The sequence below is a fragment of the Eufriesea mexicana genome, unplaced genomic scaffold, assembly GCF_001483705.2.
Source record: "Eufriesea mexicana isolate 0111107269 unplaced genomic scaffold, ASM148370v2 scaffold4744748238, whole genome shotgun sequence".
Lineage (NCBI taxonomy): Eukaryota > Metazoa > Arthropoda > Insecta > Hymenoptera > Apidae > Eufriesea > Eufriesea mexicana.
The window spans coordinates 73414-94582 of record NW_016907970.1 but is presented as its reverse complement, the minus strand read 5'-3'; the positions used below and the strand labels follow the sequence as shown (position 1 = coordinate 94582).

Below are 21169 nucleotides of genomic sequence, written 5' to 3'. Positions count from 1 at the left end.
TTTACGAAAAATGTACAATCTTATATAACACATATGCAACGTACAAATATGCAAAATGAAAATTATATTTTTGGAATCTTTTAATAGCAATATAAACTTCTATTCAAATACCATAATTTTACCTATAAGGATACGCATTTGCTCAAACATCCACATTTTACTAATCATACTATATATGTAGCAATGCTGCTCTTAGAGCTTATAAAAAATTAATTTAATGGCACAAAAAATTTATCTATATCTTTCCTTAAACGTAGATAGTATCGTCGTATCAAATACAAGATTATATAATATAATACATAACTCAAACTTAAATCTAGTACCTGAAATATCTCGTTTGCTATTTATGATAGAGAGAAATGTTGGAAGAAAAAATTCGTTGGTTTGGAGTGGTACATATCGTAACAGGCAAAACACTTTCTTCAAGGTCATACTTTACGAGATTTGAAGGTCACTGCAGTCTTTTTAAGTGGTGTCATATTTTTATCACATTGGATGGCTGCATTCAACAACTGATTTCAAAAAGAATTTAACGACCCGTGACACTGACCTTCACGTGGCTTATAGTAGAAAAATTCATAAAAGTTACGCAACGGATGGAAATAGTGAAATAAATAATCAACAATATCTAAAAGGATCATTTTTCGATTATTTTCTTCAATTTTTTTCATTATTTTCTTCATCGATCAAAAGATATAGAATCACGTTGTAATGGTCGTGACAATTAATTTTCGTCCACTATTCACTAGAGATAAATCTTGCACATGGTCTCATATTAAATAGGAAATTAGAAGGATTAAATAGGAAAAGAGAAGAAAAGAAAGAAATATTTACAGTACTACAATATTCTGATACAGAAACACAATATTCTGTACGTTTGGTAAAAGAAATTAGAATTTAATCGATTCTTCCACGTTCGGTAAATGTTATAAAAAGAAAACAATTCGAATATACTTTTCATAGTAATTTCAATCATACAACCAAAGAATCACGATTAGAAGTATTTAAACTTTTATCGATTATCGCCACAGTTATTTTACAGTTAAATTTATGTAACATTTTCCAACGTATTGCGGAATAAAAGAAAAGATAAATGCTATGAAAGGAAAGTATACTTATGATACATAAATTGTTTATTCATTTTCAATATAGATTACGTTTAATATAAAATATAAGGAAACTTTTCCCAAACTTCGATGCCAAAATATAACATGTTTAATATTGAATATATTTAACCAGCTTGCTGTCATTGGTTACATATGCATAAGAAGTTCTTTCCAGAACCTGTCGCCACATAACTGTGACGGAAATTGAACTTCATCTATATACGTGTCATCTACTTGCGAGATGCTCTTGTATAGTGTAAATAATGATAAGCATATACCATTTGTTCTTGGTTCAAACTGAGCAGTAAATAACGAATTTTTCCTTGAACGTTATTGTTTGAACGTTGGTAGCGAACGTGTTAATATGTAACACCAACTTGTTTTCGAATCTCATCCTCTAATTGTGCAATGAGTAAAGATGTATGGTGTGGTACTTTAGAACTTTCAGTCATACCTAAATAAAAAAAATGTTAGTAATGATAAACATTTTAAACATTTCTGTTTGAACGGACGTTTCAAAATGAAATCTTAAGTCTAATATCAATGACTTATGGACAATGTGTATAAAGGTGAAAATTATCCAACATAATTTCCTAAATAAATTATCCTATATATCCTAAATAAATTAATAAAAACGAAATATTTCACTCATATTAATAACAATATCAGGTTATTATAATGCATGAAATAAAATAGACAATGACGAAACGAATTACACTGAAATATTGTTATAAATGTAAAAGAACTCCAGTAGACACCTGCAACATCTAACATATTCCAGTATAAGCATATAACTGCAAGTACTTTATATATTTTTTCAACAATAGTAACATATAAAATACAATCGTTCCAATTATAAAGACATGATTATTAGCCAAGAATTGCCTTTATGTGCAATTTATAAACGATAATTCATCGGCTGATCATAATCATAATATCCATGCATTGTGGACTCGTCGTGGTATGATCTGCGAGTGCGGTTACGTGTGAAATGGCATAAGACGTAGAACGTAGAATGCGGTTAAATTTTATTTTTATTTTATGCTACAATAACGTATATACAACCATGAGGTCGCAAATATTTGATACAGACTCAAATACCCATTTAACGAATTAAATTAAAAAATATTTTCACTTTCTTTAGTTATCTTTCTCGATACCTTTAATATCAATAGAGATAATTTAGGTCAACTAAAATGGGGCACCCTGTATGTCATAAAAGAAACGTATTTGTAAGATATGCTAATGACATCAGCTAATACATACGTAAGTATTCAGAAATCTATGAATGGAAATGTACGTGTTCTAGAGAGTCGCATACTGTTATAAATTGCTTTTGATTTTTATTCAATCATAGCTCTCTTTCATCCCTTGCATAAACATTTCAGTTGGAATCAAATCTTATATCTTTAAGGTGGTTATTTGTAATTTTGTATAGCTCTCTATTTGTTCGCGAACAAATTTGATATAAGTAAAATTACAGTAGTTAAAATATTTAAGTTATTAAAATATTAAAGTTGAGAATAAAAACATATTTTTCTCGATATTTTAGAAATTATTCGGAATAGTAAGGAATGATATACACAAAAATTATATGTATATTTTTCTATTTATTGACAAATATAACTATGTAACAGGTTTTTCGAAATATCAATTTATTTAAGGAATATATTAAAAATGAATATCTCATTATTCTTTTTTTTTTTTATGAATTATTATTAATAAATAATATCACCGTAAGAGAGGAGGAAATAAGTATTCGGAGAAAGTTACGGGTCATATCGGTAGAACTTGAAGCGTAGGTCTTGTTGCCACTTCTTCGATTAGTAATAAATTTTCACTATAGATTCGAATAATAAATTTTGTAGTTTTTCTAAAAAATGTTATTTTAGATTTGTTTAAACTCTCATATTCACTTCCTCTTTGTTGCGCCCCAAACACTGCAATTCTCATGGTCGGAGTTCTGCAGGGTTGTAAGGTCAGCTACGCTGATGCGACAGTGCTGAAGGGATGTGGCCTACTCGAGATAGACCTGGTTAGAGCTTCAACTGATTGAGTCGAGTATGCGATTTGAACGCGGTTTGAACGTGATAACGTGCGTGGGCTCTTTTGGGTTTCAAAGTGGCCTGATTGACCGTGACGTTTTCTCTTGACTTCTTATCATGAGTTCTTTAGCCAATCTTGGTTCCTTGCCTTCACATATTATGGATGTACGTTGATATTAGTTATTTCTCGAAGTGTTAATTCACCAACCAGAGGCATCCTAAGTATCGTCGCGACCACCCTTCCATGCGTCCTTGGCGCGCCCGTCTCTTGGTAAGGGAGGGCGATATCTGAGGTGGCATGAAGTTTAAGGTTTTCCCCAAGGTTGCAGCATTCCTCAAGTCCGAAGCGTCGTTAGAGACACTTCGAAATGGCCCTTCGGAATTACGGAGTTTTATAACACGTCTCTTGCTATTGGGCGCGGAAGAAATTAAAGTTCTAAAACCTTATTCATTACCCTAAAATATTCCGATATTTAATCCAATATTCAACTCAAAAATAGCCTTTCTTTGCGATCGTGTTATAAACTTTAAGTATGCCAAGACGGGATAATCCGTATGCACCGCGGATTACCCATAACACTCTTGTAAGGTCTGTATCCAATAATGATGACTCCAAATTATTTTTTAATTTTTTTTCGAAACCTCATCGTCTTCAATTAGTGTCATGTATAAAAAATTCCATGCCTTTTGCTTTGATGTTTAACATCACCTTCATAATGTCTTGCAATTTATTTTGATCCATATATGATGGTATCGTACGGAGGTTGAACCTTACGGTAGCAATATACATATACTCTAGAAACTAAAGGGCATACAGGTGGCATTATTATAATAGTTATTAGTTTATCGTATGTTCGACCATGCGCAGTAGAGAGTTTTCCTTTTTCATGTTTCTACATATTCTTTATTATTATTGATTAATACGGCCGTGTAACTCCTCATTCTCCCCACGAGTTTCAACACCACCTTTGTCGATTTGTGTTTTCTTCGATAGTTTAAATCTTCCTTTCTCTCTAACGAACGAACGAACGAACATCTCCTCTACCCAGACACCAAAATATTTCTTTCACTTTTTCTTCATACACATAACATATATTATCTTCATGCGTTCACTTTTCTCTAGCTTCATAAATGCATGAACGAACTCGATAATTCTGATATAATTAGAAATCTTTCTCGTACTTTTTCTTTCACTTTATGAAAAACCTCAATCCCTTCGATATTAGTTTCAGTTTCATTTCTAGCATTTTCGTTATTACGTAGCTTTTTAATAAAGTTCTTTACAAATAAATAGAATTGATTTTTATACTGTACGCAGTATACCATAAATTTTTAATGCCTATACATATCATTCTCTAACTATATTACACTCTACACTCTTGAATAGTTCTAGTAAATCTATGCACACCTATTTCACATCACTATCATATATTGCTACTGTACCACCTTCATATGATTTCTTAACTTATTCCATTTCTTATGTCATTTACTTGAAATCTTTGTAACCACATCATATGTAGGTATATATATATATATGTGTGTGTGTGTGTGTGTGTGTGTGTGCGTGTGTACTATTAACCAATTCAGCAACCGAATTGGAAACAAGGACACGAATAAAGAAACAAATGCCTTGCTATGCTCACTGATAACTTACATGCTCATATAGTTAACTTGGTCATGAAAAAAAGTATTTGATTGTTGAATAATACTTCTTGCCGTACTGAATAACTCCCAAAATATTGAGAAAAGTATGTTTTTCATCTCCAAATTTGAGAGGTATTTTCACGCTCTAAATATAGATGGCTAATGATAAAGAGAAAAGAAAGAAAGAAATTGCATGCAGAACTATATTTTCGGAAAATTTCATCACATTTTGTTAGCAACAGTTGTAAAATGTTTCATGTTAAATATAGTTTTTGATTTAACCTGTCAGGACAGCTACCTGTCAATACGACGCATCGCGGCGTGCTGATTTCTTATAATTCACTAACAATGAGTGTTTGTGTTCTTTATAAACTTAATTATTAATTATATCTACTGGTAAGGATAACTGAATAACTAAAAATGATTTCGTGTCATATTACGGTTATTTACGATGAATATCGTACAATATTAAATGATATATACTCAATGTCCCTTAAGGTTTAATTGTTGACCTAAATTTAATTTGCAATAGATATCTATATCTTGATATGTACATATAATTTTACGTTATTATTCAATCTACTCCCTGCAGATCTTCATTCAAATCTTCTTCCAAATCTTCATTCAAATATTAAGAATATCGGTGAAAACTCAATCATGCTACTACATTATAATTACATTTATATTGTAGATAAATATTGATTTCAGGGAAGTCAATCTCAATGATTTTAATACATATACATATAATGTTTGGTATATATGAATCAAAGTCATCAGTATTACCTTCCCTAAAATTAATATTTGCCATATTTCAATAATATTTTGAATATAAAACGAACGAAGAAACATACTGTACCTTTTAAAATGCAATTTCGAACTTCAGTAGCTTCGTAACTCAGCCCAACACTATTAGTAAAATTAAATTTGCATTCTGTTTCAGGAAGTGGTTTATTTATTGTACCGCGTGGAAGTTCTATACTCGTTGGACACCAAAACATCGGCACTTTTATCATCCCTTTTGTACCAATAATATATGCTTCATTGGGCAAATTAACTAGAGAATGAGTAATAATGGTTGCAGTGCGATTCCCTTTATACTGAAAGATAGCAGTCACGGATTGATCAACTCCCTCTTCATTTAAACAACCAGTAGCGTGTACGTTGTGAGGCATTTCATTATTAAATATCAAACAAGCCAATTGTATTGCATATACGCCCAAATCCAATACAGTACCTCCTCCAAGACTTTTTAGGCTAAACAGAACAAAATAATTCTTAATATAATAAATCTGAGAGATAAGGTTCCGACAGGCCCCATCGCGATCAATCGCACCAAATAGGCACCAAATCGCGATAAAATGGAAAGTAAGCGGAAAAATCTGAATGGGCATTAAATCTAAAATTTTACTTTCGGGTATTTATTACTTTCTAATATATTAAAATGAAAAACACAATTTTCGAATAATATATTGAATTTCACTGGAGGCGTAACTGTTTGCGTCGGAAAGCACGAGTGTGTGAAAGGACGAGAGGAGAAAAAGGAGGGAGAAGCGCGAGGTTTCTTCTTGGGCCTGGGGTCTGCTAGCGGACTCGTCATTAAGGTTACTTATAGAAGACCCGTGTCTCTCACGTGAGATGATTAGCAGGTCGGTGGATCTTTTATTTATAGGAAGCGGAGGGTTCACCGAGCATTTGCGAGGAATATCGAACCTCCTTGATTCCCTCTGGTGCTGATCACGAACGGTGGTCGTTACACACTTAATAGCAACGTATATGTTGTAGGTAAAGTTAGAAGAGAGGATAAGCAACAAATAAACAATTACTAAGGTAAACTTAAGATCACTCGTGATTCGTGAGTGAAGTACGAAATTCAATTTATATAATGCATGTTTCAGGCTTTACCTCGATAAAACGTGTTCTACCTATGCCTACTGATTGCATAAAAATGATTTTATAAATTATTATTGCATATTAGAGGAATGGGTTAAGCTTTTTCTCTTTTCTTAACAATATTTCTTATATACTAGATAAAATATGATAGCACAATTTACTATGCAAAATCGACCGTTCAAAACTAATTCTCATAACGGACTCTCTCAAACGATTTCTCGGATCCAACTCTCCACTCTTATCCCTTTGCATTTCTTTCTATATATATGTCAATACACACTATACACCCTTTGTGGTGTATTACACATTGCCAGGCGTCCAAAAATTCCTCGTGCATTCTAAGAACTCACACTGTTCCGACACTCGCTATTCGCGCCGACAATCGCTCTATCCGCTTTCATACCGTTCCGATACTCGCCACTCGCGCCAACAATTGTTCGGTCCATTCGCCAATATCATAATATTAACAAAAAATTTATTTAAAACTTGAACCCTTAAGTGGGGGACCAGTAGAGTGCGGTCGAGAAGAGATGGCACAGCGTGTTTTCAACCTCACGGGTGATTAGCTCCGCTGGCACTCCCTCGATAAAGATCATCGACATCGATCATCTCGCTACACGAAAGCGAGACCGAGGGGGGCAGGATATGGCAGAATCGACGTAGTCTCTGAAGTTATTATGAAACAGAAAACTAACTAAACTAAAGTATTAGTCAGCCGTGAGGATGAAAACACGCTGCACACACGCTCTTCTAGGCCGCACTGTACACGCCTAGGAAAGTAAGTATACTTCTACTTCTGCCCCTGCATATAAAATCCAACCAAAATCAAACGTAATCTTTAATTGACTTGAGTAATTTTATCTCATATTTAGTCTAAAATTACACACATTAGCGAATAATTAACAAAACAGTATTGTTTCGCTCGACTTGTCAGTGACATAAATGCCATTAATAATGAAGATAGAAACATACTGCGGCGAGGGTATTTTATTCGGACGTTTTTTTATTACAGCCAGTGTGAAAAGTATTCGTACACCCAATAATAATTTCCAACTGCACTTGATAAAACTATATCTCAACGATTATTTCAACGACTATTTCATGAAAAAGCAATTTGTACATATTCTTGCAAACTTCTGGAACAGATATATTATACAAAAACAAATAATTAGTAAATCGCTTTTTAAAAATTAGGAAAAACGTGGAAAGAATTTTCATGGGAGGAATGTAATATTTCTTAGTTAGTATATATGTATTGTAGAGACATGGGTGTTTGGTAAATATGTAAAACTATTATTTAAACATAAAATATAATACATATAATGCAATGTGCGGTGGCGGTAAAGACTAGGAATATAGATATCTATATATCAACTAAACTCGCACGACTACAACGATACAATTATACCTAACAACACAATTACAACTAACAACACGATTACAATTAGCAACTTCTTTCTTCGCAACTCTCTTCTAATAAGTCTACTACGAACTCTAACATAATACATACTACACCATACTACGACATACTACGTACTGCCTACTCACACCCTTGCATCCCTATTTAAAACCATACATTCTATCCTCTTTCATACCTATTCTTTCTTTTCCAATCACACTTTCCCACGCACTCCTTGAAATCTTACCTTCAGCGGGTCACGTAGCCCAAACACTCAAACGCATTCCCAGAGACACTCTTCACTTTCATCCGATACATTCATAAACATCCCGTCCACACAATCCTAGCGCACGGTCATTCGTCCTTTCGCACGCATTCTAGATAACATGCTCGACCCGCTCATCCTGCGATACCATAGTATGTATATCCGATATCGATGAAGGGCGAGAAGTCCGATTGTTCGTTGCGTTACTGTACAAGAAAGGTCTAGAAGTACTAAAGAATTTAAGTTTATTTTTTAACAGAGACTTTTATGTATATTGTTTTGCTTTGTTTTCAAGTTGATTCATAGAAAAATTTTAATATTATTTCAATTTTTCCTTCTTCTGTCATCGCAAGTGTAGATAAACAAATATGTGGCAAAGACTCTTTTCTAAATACAGTATCCCTCTTTCTCAGCACAAAGAATGCGGTGGTAAACGAGGTCGAAATTCAGAAGAAGAGTCAGGGTATAATAGCCGGGACAAGAAGTGGTAATCTAGAAGAATATGTAGGTACTGATTACATGAAGAGAACAAATTATGCAAATTTTGCGTACGAGGATACGGTACATCGTGGTGTCTGCTGCAAGAGAACGAGGAAATGGAGAGGATAGGATATAGACTAACAATAAGAAATGTGCTGGACGATAGAAGTAACGAACGAGTTGTTAATTGGTTAAGGAATGTAAAGAAAAAGAAAAAGGAGAGGGAACGTAGGAAACAGAAGATTTATAGAGTGAAGAGATGTGTGTAAGCATGGATATAATTAACCTTGTAAGCTAAATCTAGTTCTAAGTCCAAGAGTGGAAATAAATTATTGTTATTAGTATTATTATTGTCATTCTCCTTTACTAAAATTTTCTTATTTCGAAACTAAAAGTCTCGATTGTGTAGGATATTTTTCGACTTGGCCAGGTATAGAGGTCCCGTTAGCGTCTGGCGGCCAGACGAGTCTCGGGAAGTCGGGGCCAGGCCACGTGAGGGTGACGCGTCCGCGGACACCTCTCGGGAAGGGTCCCCGAGTGGATGACCCTTCGGAGAGCTTAACCTGAAGGAGGAATCCCTTCCACCCCAGAGCGTTACGTGTGGGGAGTTTTCTCCTCCTACGGGGGAGGTCCTCCCCTTGCAGACGGGTTTAAAAGGGCCTGCTCTGGAAGATAGATAGATAGATAGATAGATAGATAGATAGATAGATAGAGAGAGAGAGAGAGAGAGAGAGAGAGAGAGAGAGAGAGAGAGAGATTGCACAATTGCAATTATGTGGAAATTCATTAAAACTGACGATTGACAGTTCGGTATATTTTCTTGCGAGAATGATTGTTATACTTGGAGATACGTGGAGGCAATAGAACTAGAAATAGACATAAAAAATGTGGGCAAAACTGTGGCAGTTTCAGGAATATAAGTAAAATAAAGGGATGGAAAAATCTATGTACATTTAAGGGGAGATCTTGTAGAACAGCGTAGAACAGTGTAGAAAAGTGAAAATGTACGTATTCTGGAGAATTTTTTACTAGTAATATTTACTTGATCACATGGAAAACTACAAGATATTATTCAGTAGCTATAAGAGTACAAGAACAATCTTTTTTACGTTCTAAAAAAGGTTAGAATTTGGCATTATAACAGCGTATATGTAGCATCACGATAAAAAGGTCTGAAATTTTCGGGAACTGTAAATCCTCTCTATCTGACAGAAATACAGCAAATTTTCTTGCTTCTTATAAACGTAGTTTGTCGGTAAACCTTTAAAAATATCCAAAGGTTGAAAATTGGTAAAATGAGGCCGCTTTGGAAAAAAGCTGATTTCCTCGTAAGAATTTTACGTCTATTTATGTATAAAGAAGTTGCTTAAATTATTTACTTTGCTTATTTTATAATTTCGTTTACAAGTACATGTAATATAGTATATATATACCATAAACTTTCTAAATTGCCAATTTGAAAAATCTGGTTTCGAGAAAAACGCGTTTAAAGTGTGCGAAGACGCCACGCGATCGCATGCTGACACGCAATAAACATGCTATGGATGTTTAATACAATACTTGCTTTAATACGATACATCGAGGATTACATTGTAGAATTGAAAATATATTCTACAATTGTTGTACCATTGATTAAAGCAATAAAGAAGAAATCAATCTTCTTTACTGTCTACATCAGGATTCACCATATAAAGAAATATGTTGCAGAAATGTTGGGAACTTATTGGAGGAAAAAGTACGATGCAATATTAATTCCAATGGAAATAAATGCGAATATAGATAACCATGAAAATAACAAACGATGTAGGATTAACGAGTACCAAGAGTTACTGGGAAAACTCGTGTATTTAAATACATATAGCAGAGCAGATATTTCTTTTGCAGTAGAATGCCTGTCGCAATTCAATCATGATTCAGAAATAACATATAGATATAAATGGATTAAATCATTTCAAAGAGGATATTAATCATTTCAATCCCACGGATCATTGAAAAAACATTACCGATTAATCTCGAATAGCGCAATAGCGCTTGTCTTAGTTTTTGTTCAATAAGAGTTATTAAGAAAGTAACAATGAAATATAAAATGTATTACACTCCATTTTCGGCTGTCGTATAGAGCAGCTGTGCTTGATAACAGTACCGTCACGTACGGTACTGCCATACGGCAGTGACAATGCTTGTGTTAGAATCAATAATGACGGCCTTAATGCCCCACATCAGTTCAGATCCCGTGTACACGTATGGACTTAATCTGCAAAATGGAAACGACATTCGCACAACAGCCAGCAAGCAAAGCTTCTATGTAACAGAGATATCTCATCCACTAACCCAACAGAGAAAAATCTAAAAAATACAATAATTCAACGATACTGCAGCTAATTAATTTTGCGCTCATGTCAGAAAACACGATTCCTATCCTCCTAAAGAGCAAGCCATAATTCTATAAGCAATCGATGCCATAAGGATAAAAAATTATGCTTCCGCAATTGGAAATTCATCTCCAGAATCTCTAACAAAAGAATTTGTGTGTACTTGGAAAATAAGAAAACAGTAATTCGACTAATAGGCAATCACAAGAGAATAAGAGTAAACAATAACTCAACTGAAATCAGATCCATGCTAACACCAACACGGAGAATAATATTATTTAACGTCTCCCCAATAATACCTAACACAACGATAGGAGATATATTCAAGCGTAATAATGTACACTTGCTCAAAAATATCCTTCTTAGAAACAGTAATGCCCGACCCAGAATATGCTCACATCCTAAGTTTCAAACGGCAAATGTATATGAAATCTGATGAAGTTAAGAAAACCAAACCAAACTTTATCTACCTACCGAATTTTCGTTACAACTGATGAACTAACTCAGTTTCTATGCGAATAGAAAGGCCACATAGCGAAACAATTGCCTTATAACTCCACCGGCAACGCTATCACGATTAACGCAAATACAGGTCGCTTACAATTAGTCAAACTATAAAACCGTCGATAAGTAAGGACACCTTAGAAACTGACTTACCAATTGAAAATCTAGAAGAGTTACCATCTGTTCTAACCAACAGAACAGCCAATGATTCAAATTGGTACACGAAGGTCCGTATCACCATCGTCAAATGAGGCCCAACCCGACGATGATGAAAACCCCTTCAAACATTCAGTTTACTCCACCTCTACAAATTAAAACTATTAAAAAAGCCCAATATTTAAAACGAGCAAAATTCGAAATCGAACAACACGAGAGTAAACGTATCTTAAACTATCACCAACATAAAAGAATAATAATAACTATTAAATAATAAACGAATTAACCAATATCCTTCGATTAACGAAATTCCTTTTCGAAATTCATCACCTGGTCCAGATAATAGTCCTAACAGATTACTAAAAAAACTTCCTATGGTCGGGAAAAGCTATCTCCTCAAAGTGTATAACTGCATATAGACTCAGAAAGTCTTTCCAGATATAGAATTCAAGGAAGGCCATAGTCGTTCCAATTCCCAAACTTGACAAAAATAAACGTCAACCCGAGTGTTATCGCTCAATTGCAATTATTATAATAATTGCGTGCAAATTATTTGAAAAACATGATTAATGCCAAACTCCATTGACTCCTTAAAATTAACAATTTATTATGACCATTCCAAAGCGGAATATGCTTGGACATTAAGAATGCGTATGACATGGTCTGGAGACCGAAAATCATCGACACATTCATTGAACTAAATATTAATGGATTCATGTTATCCTTTATAGTTAACTTTCTTTCAAATAAATCTATTCAAATTAGGATGAATGGCACATTATCAAAACGACATACCCCAAGATTCGGTACTTAGCGTTACGCTATTTTCGCTAGGATTCAATGATATAACAAGTGGCATAAGACCACTCGTAAATGCTCATCTATTTGCTCACGATCTCACGCTAACGTGCAGTGAAAAAATAGTCCTAAAAAATGGTCCTAAAGAATGGTCCTATATATCTCGGCTTAAATTTTCATCTCAACAAGCACAAGGCATAATTTTCTCAAAGAAACGCCAACAAGATACGCCAACATTATTTGTGAGAAATAACAAAATCAAATTCGTTCACAACATCAAACTCTTTTCGTATTAATCTTTAGCAGGCAGCTATCCTAGATTCTGTACATAATACACGTAAAACACTCTTGTCTGAAAAGATGAAATATCATCAAAATCCTAGCCAGCCACAATTGGAGCTCTGATCAAGAAATCCTACTGAAAATCTATCGAAGCCTAATAAAATCTAAGATTGACTATGGTTCTATTATATACAACCCAGTTAAACTGGGCATATTTTAAAAACGATAGATCCCATACATAATGCAGCATTGCGATTTGCTGTGGGTTTATTTCGCACGTGTCTTACTAGTAATGTACTATTTGAACCTGGTAAGATTCGACGGCATAAGAAGCCGACGGCAGCAAGAATACTAGATTAAACCATGAACGTAAAACTCAAGTTTACACTTCTTGTAAACAATTTTTTACCGACGCATCCAAATCTAACCAAGGGGTGAGATACGCCATTATTACAGATGATCAAAAAACGTCTATTTGAGCATCTGTTTTTACCGTTGAAACTTATTCATTACGCGACGCTCTTAAGTATACATGTACTTCTGACATTCAAGGCCACGTAATTTACACCGATTCTACGGAATTGAATTGGAGCGTCATTCAGGCCTTAACAAACACCTCTGAAAGGAAGAAAAACGAAATCGTTAGAAATATCTTAATTCCGTACACGGAATTTGCATCCATCGACAGGAATGTAACGATTGGATTCTTTCGTATCAAGGGATAACTGGGAACGAAGAAGCAGATCCCTGGGCTGAAAAGCAATCACTCTTCAAGCCGAACAACACCGAAAGAACAATACAGAACGAAGTGAGAAAAGTTGATATTTCTGACAATTTAAATTCCGTAAAACTGAGGACATTATAAAACAAAATCAAAGCTGTTAAATAGAAAATGTTGTCACGCGAGAAATGTTACGAAAAACGAAAAATCACAAATTTTGCATATACGAAAGCGAACCGACTAAACCTATGGTACTTGGAAATGGAATAACAAACAAACATTTTTAATCTCCGGACAGTGACTACTTTTTCAATATCATTAGCGGTGACCCGGGATCTAATTGACCATATTGCTAGTGGTAACGGGACGTCAAATTGACGTATGCTTACATGAAAATATTTTCTACATACATTCCGATTCATACTTCATGATGCATACAATGCAAACGCATTGTACAAAAAGAAACAAAAAGAAAGAGTATTATTTTATATAATGAAGATTAGTATCAAAAATGTTCATTTACTTTATCAACAAGAGTACTCGTGGCTATTTGAAAGCTAAATAGCTAAATACTTTTCAATGTCTTTTCGGTATAACTGCTAATTGTAAGGCAACGTACTTTTTCATTTTCTTATAAAATTTATATCGTTTTATTTCTATTGATAAATAGTTTAAGTTACGATTGTATCAATCTGTTTATTTAATGTTCCCCGGTATAATCCTAACGAGATTAACCTAAAATTTGATATATTTAAAACTAAGTTAAAATAATAATTAAATAAATAAGTTATATTTCACCAGTCCCGATTAATCCTAATGATAAAAATTACTATCTTGTCCATAATAATATTCGCACATACCTATTTCACGATAATTATTTTCATTTTTACCATACGCAGATGTTAAATTGTGAAATAACATTTCGTCGGTATAGGTATACAAACGTAGAAGAAAGAATAGCATATTGCGGACCCCGTACCCCAGGTAAAGCGTGATGGGATATTAAAAGAAAAAAAGGAAAAAAGGAAAAAAGGAAAAAAGGAAAAAGAACACTGTTTATAACCGGCACTCTTATATCTCTAAATCAGCAACTTCCACCATTTCTATTAACCAGTAGACAAATGCTTGACCGTGCCAAGAGTTCTTATAAACTCCTAACGTTGTAACTCGTTCTCGCGGAAAATGAAGACAGTAACTATTCAACCATTAAAAGTACAATCTACAACTCTTCAAGCATCACACTTTCCCTTCCCTTTGGATCCGTTCATCATTAACCATCGCAAATCAAGACTCACTTATTCACGCAACAGTAGAAAAGAAAAGAAAATTCGCTTACGTACGTTAATCGTTGAACATGTGAGAGATTAAATCCAAAAGATACAAGAATTTGATAAATTTCACCGATACTTCCAGAATCAATTTCTTGCTTAAGAATCTCATATACAGGAAAACATCTGCTCCAAATACCTTCCATTAAAAACAATTTTTTCTCGTTTGCTAAGTTTATCAATTCTGTTGTTTGTTTTGCATCCATAGTTAAAGGTTTCTCACATAAGACATGTTTCCCATGATTTAACATTAACTTTGCAATTTCAAAATGTTGTGGATTTAACGTTCCGATATATACGACATCTGCAAAAATAAGTAAAAATATATATTAATAAATTAAATAAATTAAGATCGACGAATACTTTTAGATGCTATCAAATTGTGAAATATTAAAAAAGCATAACATTTCCCAATTTTTCATATAATTCTTGAGAAACACAGCAGTTTATGTTATTTTGTAAAATATTTTGTATTTACCTTTTCATATTAAAAAAAAGAAAAAGACGAAACAAACGAAGTAAACATACGATACTCAAAATGCGCGTATAAGATTAATTATTATTATTATATACATGTTGGGATATATTTTGATTGGCAAAATACAAGGAATAAAGATGTTATTTAATTCCAATATATTTTATTTATGAGTTAAAGGGACTTAAGAGTCCCTTACAAACTGAAAAGATTAGACTAATTACGCAATTCACACTCGCACGTTAACTACTCGAGCTATCACCGACTCGACTCCCTTTCAAACCTCGTATCGCACTCTCACCAACAGGACTGTTCTAGGACAGCCCTTGCACCTTCATCCAGCACCTTGCCTTGCACTCGGTCTTCCTTCAAGACCGAGATATTCGAGCTTTCTTCCTCAATCACGCATTTCCCATAATACCCTAAACATTCAGGCGCCTTTCGCTCTTCAGTTTGCTTTCTATACAGTCATAAATATTTCGTTCATCCGATCTTTACACGCACACTTCAGACGTCGCTCTAAACATTCAGTCTGAACCCTAGGTTGCTGTTTATTGTCCGTCACCAGCTAGTACTTATTGTTAGTTAGATCCAAGAATTCCTTTGCGTTCACTCTTAATCTTACTATTGGCTACATACATAAGGATAATTAGTAATTGGATTCTAACTTTAGAGTGAATTTCATAATTTACTTTGATGACTTTCTCAGTTGAGTTTGATTAAATAATTCTTTCAATGTATACCAAGAAATTCTAACCTATCCACCACCAAAAATGCAATATTTAAGTCAGATAATTGAATAAAAATATAATACAATTTACGATAATACATTTTTTTTTTATTAAGAGAAGTTTGAAAGTAATATTACTGGGTAGTGTCCAGTGTTACCGTATGCATAAAAGCACGTAACTTTCACCGCGGCATACTTTTTACTACTACGTATGATGATTTGCACAACTCGTAATTAATGTAATTTATTTAAACGGCTATAAAGCCGTGTTTCTGTGACATATCATGTATGCAGGTTTGCTAAAAGATACTGACGTATGATTCTATACGTTACCGCTCTTTATTTTATTATATTCCATATTACACATAAACTGCACTGACGGTAACATTAACAGAATATTGTTTATTCCCGAAAGCACACGTTATAGAAACATTGGAATACCTCTTCCGTAGTTCAAGAACAATTATTATACCAATGGCAAAATTTGAGAAAAAATAAATAAGAAATAGAGAAGAGAGAGAGAGAGAGAGAGAGAGAGAGAGAGAGAGAGAGAGAGAGAGAGAAAGAGCGGGTAGAGTGCGGATAGAGAGCGAGGGAAAAGTTTAGAAAAAGATTCATAGGTCTAATGTAACTTTGAACTTTATCTATAATATAAATATTGAATTGAATTGTATATTGGATTATGAGAAAATTGGTAGTTAGCACTAATGAGAAAACGAGTAACAAAATATTAAAGTTGGCAGAACTGTATTTACATCGTTTGCGATACCGCGAGGTAAAATGTAAAAACATATACATACATATTGTATGTCCGAAAATTCACGCAAAAAGTAATTTTGATTGAAAGTACGGGCTTTTAATTAAAAATTGTAAATATTGCTCAACGATGAAGAAGCGTTGTTCTTTCGTATAACGCTCCATTTCTAATAACCCTGAGCTCTCAGCTGTCACGATGTCATCTTTCTTTTCGTTGCAAACACTTTACCGCACAAATGGCGCAAAATTCAAATCTTGCGTGAATTTTGGGATACCCAATGCAATCCTATTGCAATAATATTTAATTAATAAATGCTTCATAAATATTTTTTATCCTAAATATCTATTAATATCTATTATCTATTATCTATTATCTATTATCTTTGTAAATTACCACGAGGTGAGATACCTAGAAAATATTTATACATGTAGGATTGGAATAAGTATGGTCCTGAAAGAATGTCAAGAGTGTCTGGGCTTAGAACGAAAGTGACTGTGTGCAAGAGGATTGACTACAAAGAATATTTATGGTAGAGTCGAGTGAAAGTTTAGGGATGCGTCTAGAGTGGTTGAAGTACTTGGCCTACCGAGGTTGCGTGGGAAAGGGGTACAATTGGAAAGGAAAGCCTGGGCATGGAAAATGACAGAATGAATGGTTTAAATAAGGGTGCAAGGAGTCTTTAAGAATCTTTAAGAGTTGTTTAAGCCAGTCTTTTTGCAGTGTGAAAGTCAGTCTGAAAGTCAGTCTGAAAGTCAGTCAGAAAGCATGTAAGAAGTCTAAGTCAGTCTAAGAGAGATCAAAAGAGCGTGCCCATAGCGAATCTCTCTTGTTTCATAGCCGTTATTCTATGTATAAGCTTATTTTAGTCTATTAAGAAGCCAACAATACTATCTTAGTGAATCCACCCAAAATCCGATCCTACATACATACATGAGAATTCTATGTTTTTCTGCATATGTCAGTTAAAGTAATAAATAGAGAAAGTAATATATGCATTTGAATTCCGATAGGAATATAGCAATTCTATTTTTATTCCGTAAAAAGATGTACATTTCAATAAGAGGAAAATTAAATACAAGAATATTTACATAGTTGATAGATATTGTCTAACTAAAAATCTTAACTAAATCTAATTAAAAAATTAACTATTACGAAAGTTGTTTCACTGTTTATAATAAATTATCTGACAAAAACTGGTAAAAACACGATCTTGCAGTATTTAATACTAAATTGAAGTAAATCTATAGAAGCTGACAACTTTATAATAGAAAATTATATGAAATTAATGATTTATACAAAAATTGATCATAACTTACAAACGAAATAGATTTAAGAAAGGTTTCTGAATTCATATACTCTTCATATTACTATAAAAGGTTGTGAAAAATTTGACGATATAGGTTTTCGAATCATTATATAATATATACAATTTCCTATTTAACACAATTTTTCGAAACATTAAGATATCTGAGAATATTTGTACTATGATACTAAAAATCTTACCATATAGATTGTGTTTTATTGTAACATAAATTTCATTCTAATTAAAAATCTAACAAATATATTTCTACAAACATTAGGCAAGTATAATAGGACGGTACGTACCAATATCATTATCCTCTGCTAGCTTTGCATAACTGTCAAATGCCTTTCTAATTTTATGTAAGTTAGAAAAATCCTGTGCTCTGGATAGTTCTCGTGCTGCTACTGCAACCACTACATGTTCATTTTCAAGTAATGTTCGTAAAGATGATACAAAATCATGTGATATTTTTCCAGCACCTGCTATGCCCCAATGAATAGACATCTATAACAGCATAAATAATAGAAATGTTAATTACTTAATATATAAACATAATCCTCTAAATCATATTCTATCTGTGTTAGAATTTTAAATGTACTGTTATTTGTATATAATGCAATCAATTAAATAAATTAACACGAGTTTCCAATTTATATTTTTCATTAAAGTATATTTGGTGTGTTTTCGCAAGGTTATCGAGCTTCCGTTAAAAAAATAATCAATTTTTTAGTTACAAATTAATGTTAATAAATTAAATAATATTTAGTATATTTAAACAATATATTCTATTCTTCTTAGAATTCAAAATTCTTCGAATTTTTTCCATAATTTGTTTCTATAGTATAAAATAAACTGTTGACCGATCATTACGTTTTTGGTAATATTGATCAAATTTTCATTTTTTCACCTACCACACAATGATAACTGTATAAACATTTGTCAAGTGTCAGAGAAATATTCTCCTATTATTTTTGTTTTCTATTAGGAATTAAATTAATTTCGAAAATTTGTTCTGACAATTTTCTAATTTTATCCTTATGTTTAGCAATACGGAAAATATTGCGTACACTTCGAATTTATTTCGTTTCAGTCAGCTGTATTGAATTATATAAAAAATATTATATTGTAAATATATGTAACCATGTTTATATACACTATTCAAATAGTCAATCTTTTATTTGTTGAAGGTTTATTTGTTTACGTAATGGGCCTTTTCATTTGGGGATATCATTATTTTAATACGACTATATATGTACGTCACAAAGCGTTTGCATCACTTCTTCGCATATTCATGATTTCTTGTCTTCGTAAACGTTTAAATTCATGTAACTACCACAAAAGCTACCAATAAAAATTCAATAATCTTGATAATCATCATACAGGCATATATGTTTGCATCTATATATTTATTAATATATGGATCCAGAACCAAATACTTGATGTATTACTCCTTCTTCAATATAAGGTATGCCATATTACCATAATTATTTCGTCATTTAACTTAATTTGATCTTTATACAACATGTAACATATGCATTCAAAGTGGAGAGCTATTAAATCGTTTGAACGACAAAAATCGCAAATTACAATTTTCTCGACTAAATTGCTCTTTTCTCCAAATCTTCAAATTCTAGACAAATTTTTTTGCCTCCTTTAAAATCAGCGTAACAAAATGTATAAAAAATCATGTATAATATGTAGTAAACAAAGTCCATCTTGATCTGCGATTTTCATATGAATTTGGTCAGTTTTTCCCAATATACAGCACCGCCGCGCAACAAAGAGATATCGCGTGTTAGATATACACTTTAATGACATTTATTATGTGCAACGCGTTCATGACACACATATAGGCAGAGTTGAATATAGTAATACCAACAATTTTTGCAAATATCTCAAAAACTAAGGCCAAGCGACAATTATTATCTACATATATATACATTTCTCAGCATTTCGTCTACTATAACATGATTCAAAATCATTGGAATCTACATTTCTCCCGCGACCTATATTTCTTATTAATGCTAAAGCACGATACTTTTTGAAAACACCAGGAAAAATAAATAGATTTAGGGCAAAGTCACCAAAATAAACTTTTATATATTGTATTTTGCATTATTATATTATAAAATTACCTGTATTCTAGAATAAATGTATGAAATAATGTTCTTACTATAATAAACGAATGATCTAATAAAGAACGTTTGCAAAATAATAGTTTCTATTAATTTACATACAAATCTTAAAATACTTAAAAAATTGTTAAAAATCGACAAATGTAACTATTGAGATTTATAGCATCTTAAAAAGTTTATTTGTCGACTTCATGTTTTTAACAGATATAAGAGATATTTTAGTCCCTCTTAGAGGTCAACCAATTTCTGTCTTTCCATATATAAATATATCTCATTCCATTCCGTTAGATAATTAAGATTATATACTTCCTCTAAGTATTAAATATACAAAACTGTATTTGTATTTCTATATTTTAATATCAAATTTGTATTGATAGAGTAAGATCATTGTGGGGCTGGTAATTTGAATGTCCTACGATTAATTTCTAATGATCAAAATTTATTTTTCTAACTTATAGTGTTATTGTAGCAACCGTATACATTAATTCTATATTTCCGGATGCATCAGTAAATGTATTTGTTTGCTGTTCATGAAAAGAAGTTCTACTGATTAAAACATTAAAGTTAAAGTACCAAAAGTAGAAATATCTCCGTAACCAACCAATTTCCCACACAAGTGTTTCGGCATATTTCTTATAAATAAGAAAAAAGTGCACCTGTTGACACATTAAAAAGTGTATAATTCAGATAGTGATAACCTTGAAATATTCGAAAAGTTTCCGTTTATATAGCAGACATATTACAGTAAGAATCTAAAATTAGTTGAAAATAGTTTTGCT

At 32.7% G+C, this 21169-nt stretch overlaps 1 protein-coding gene across 1 annotated transcript in view; it reads right to left on the bottom strand.

The window, feature by feature from the left end:
• Positions 1-1200: 1200 nt before the first annotated feature.
• LOC108550182 (trans-1,2-dihydrobenzene-1,2-diol dehydrogenase) overlaps positions 1201-21169 on the bottom strand; it is a 31799-nt gene continuing 11830 nt past the window's right edge. The window contains exons 2-5 of the mRNA XM_017903852.1: positions 18558-18759; positions 15003-15294; positions 5652-6049; positions 1201-1560 (exon numbers count right to left, since the gene is read on the bottom strand). Of these exons, the coding sequence (XP_017759341.1) occupies positions 1466-1560; positions 5652-6049; positions 15003-15294; positions 18558-18759 (987 nt within the window). The 3' untranslated portion in view covers positions 1201-1465. The remainder of the gene's footprint in view (positions 1561-5651; positions 6050-15002; positions 15295-18557; positions 18760-21169) is intronic.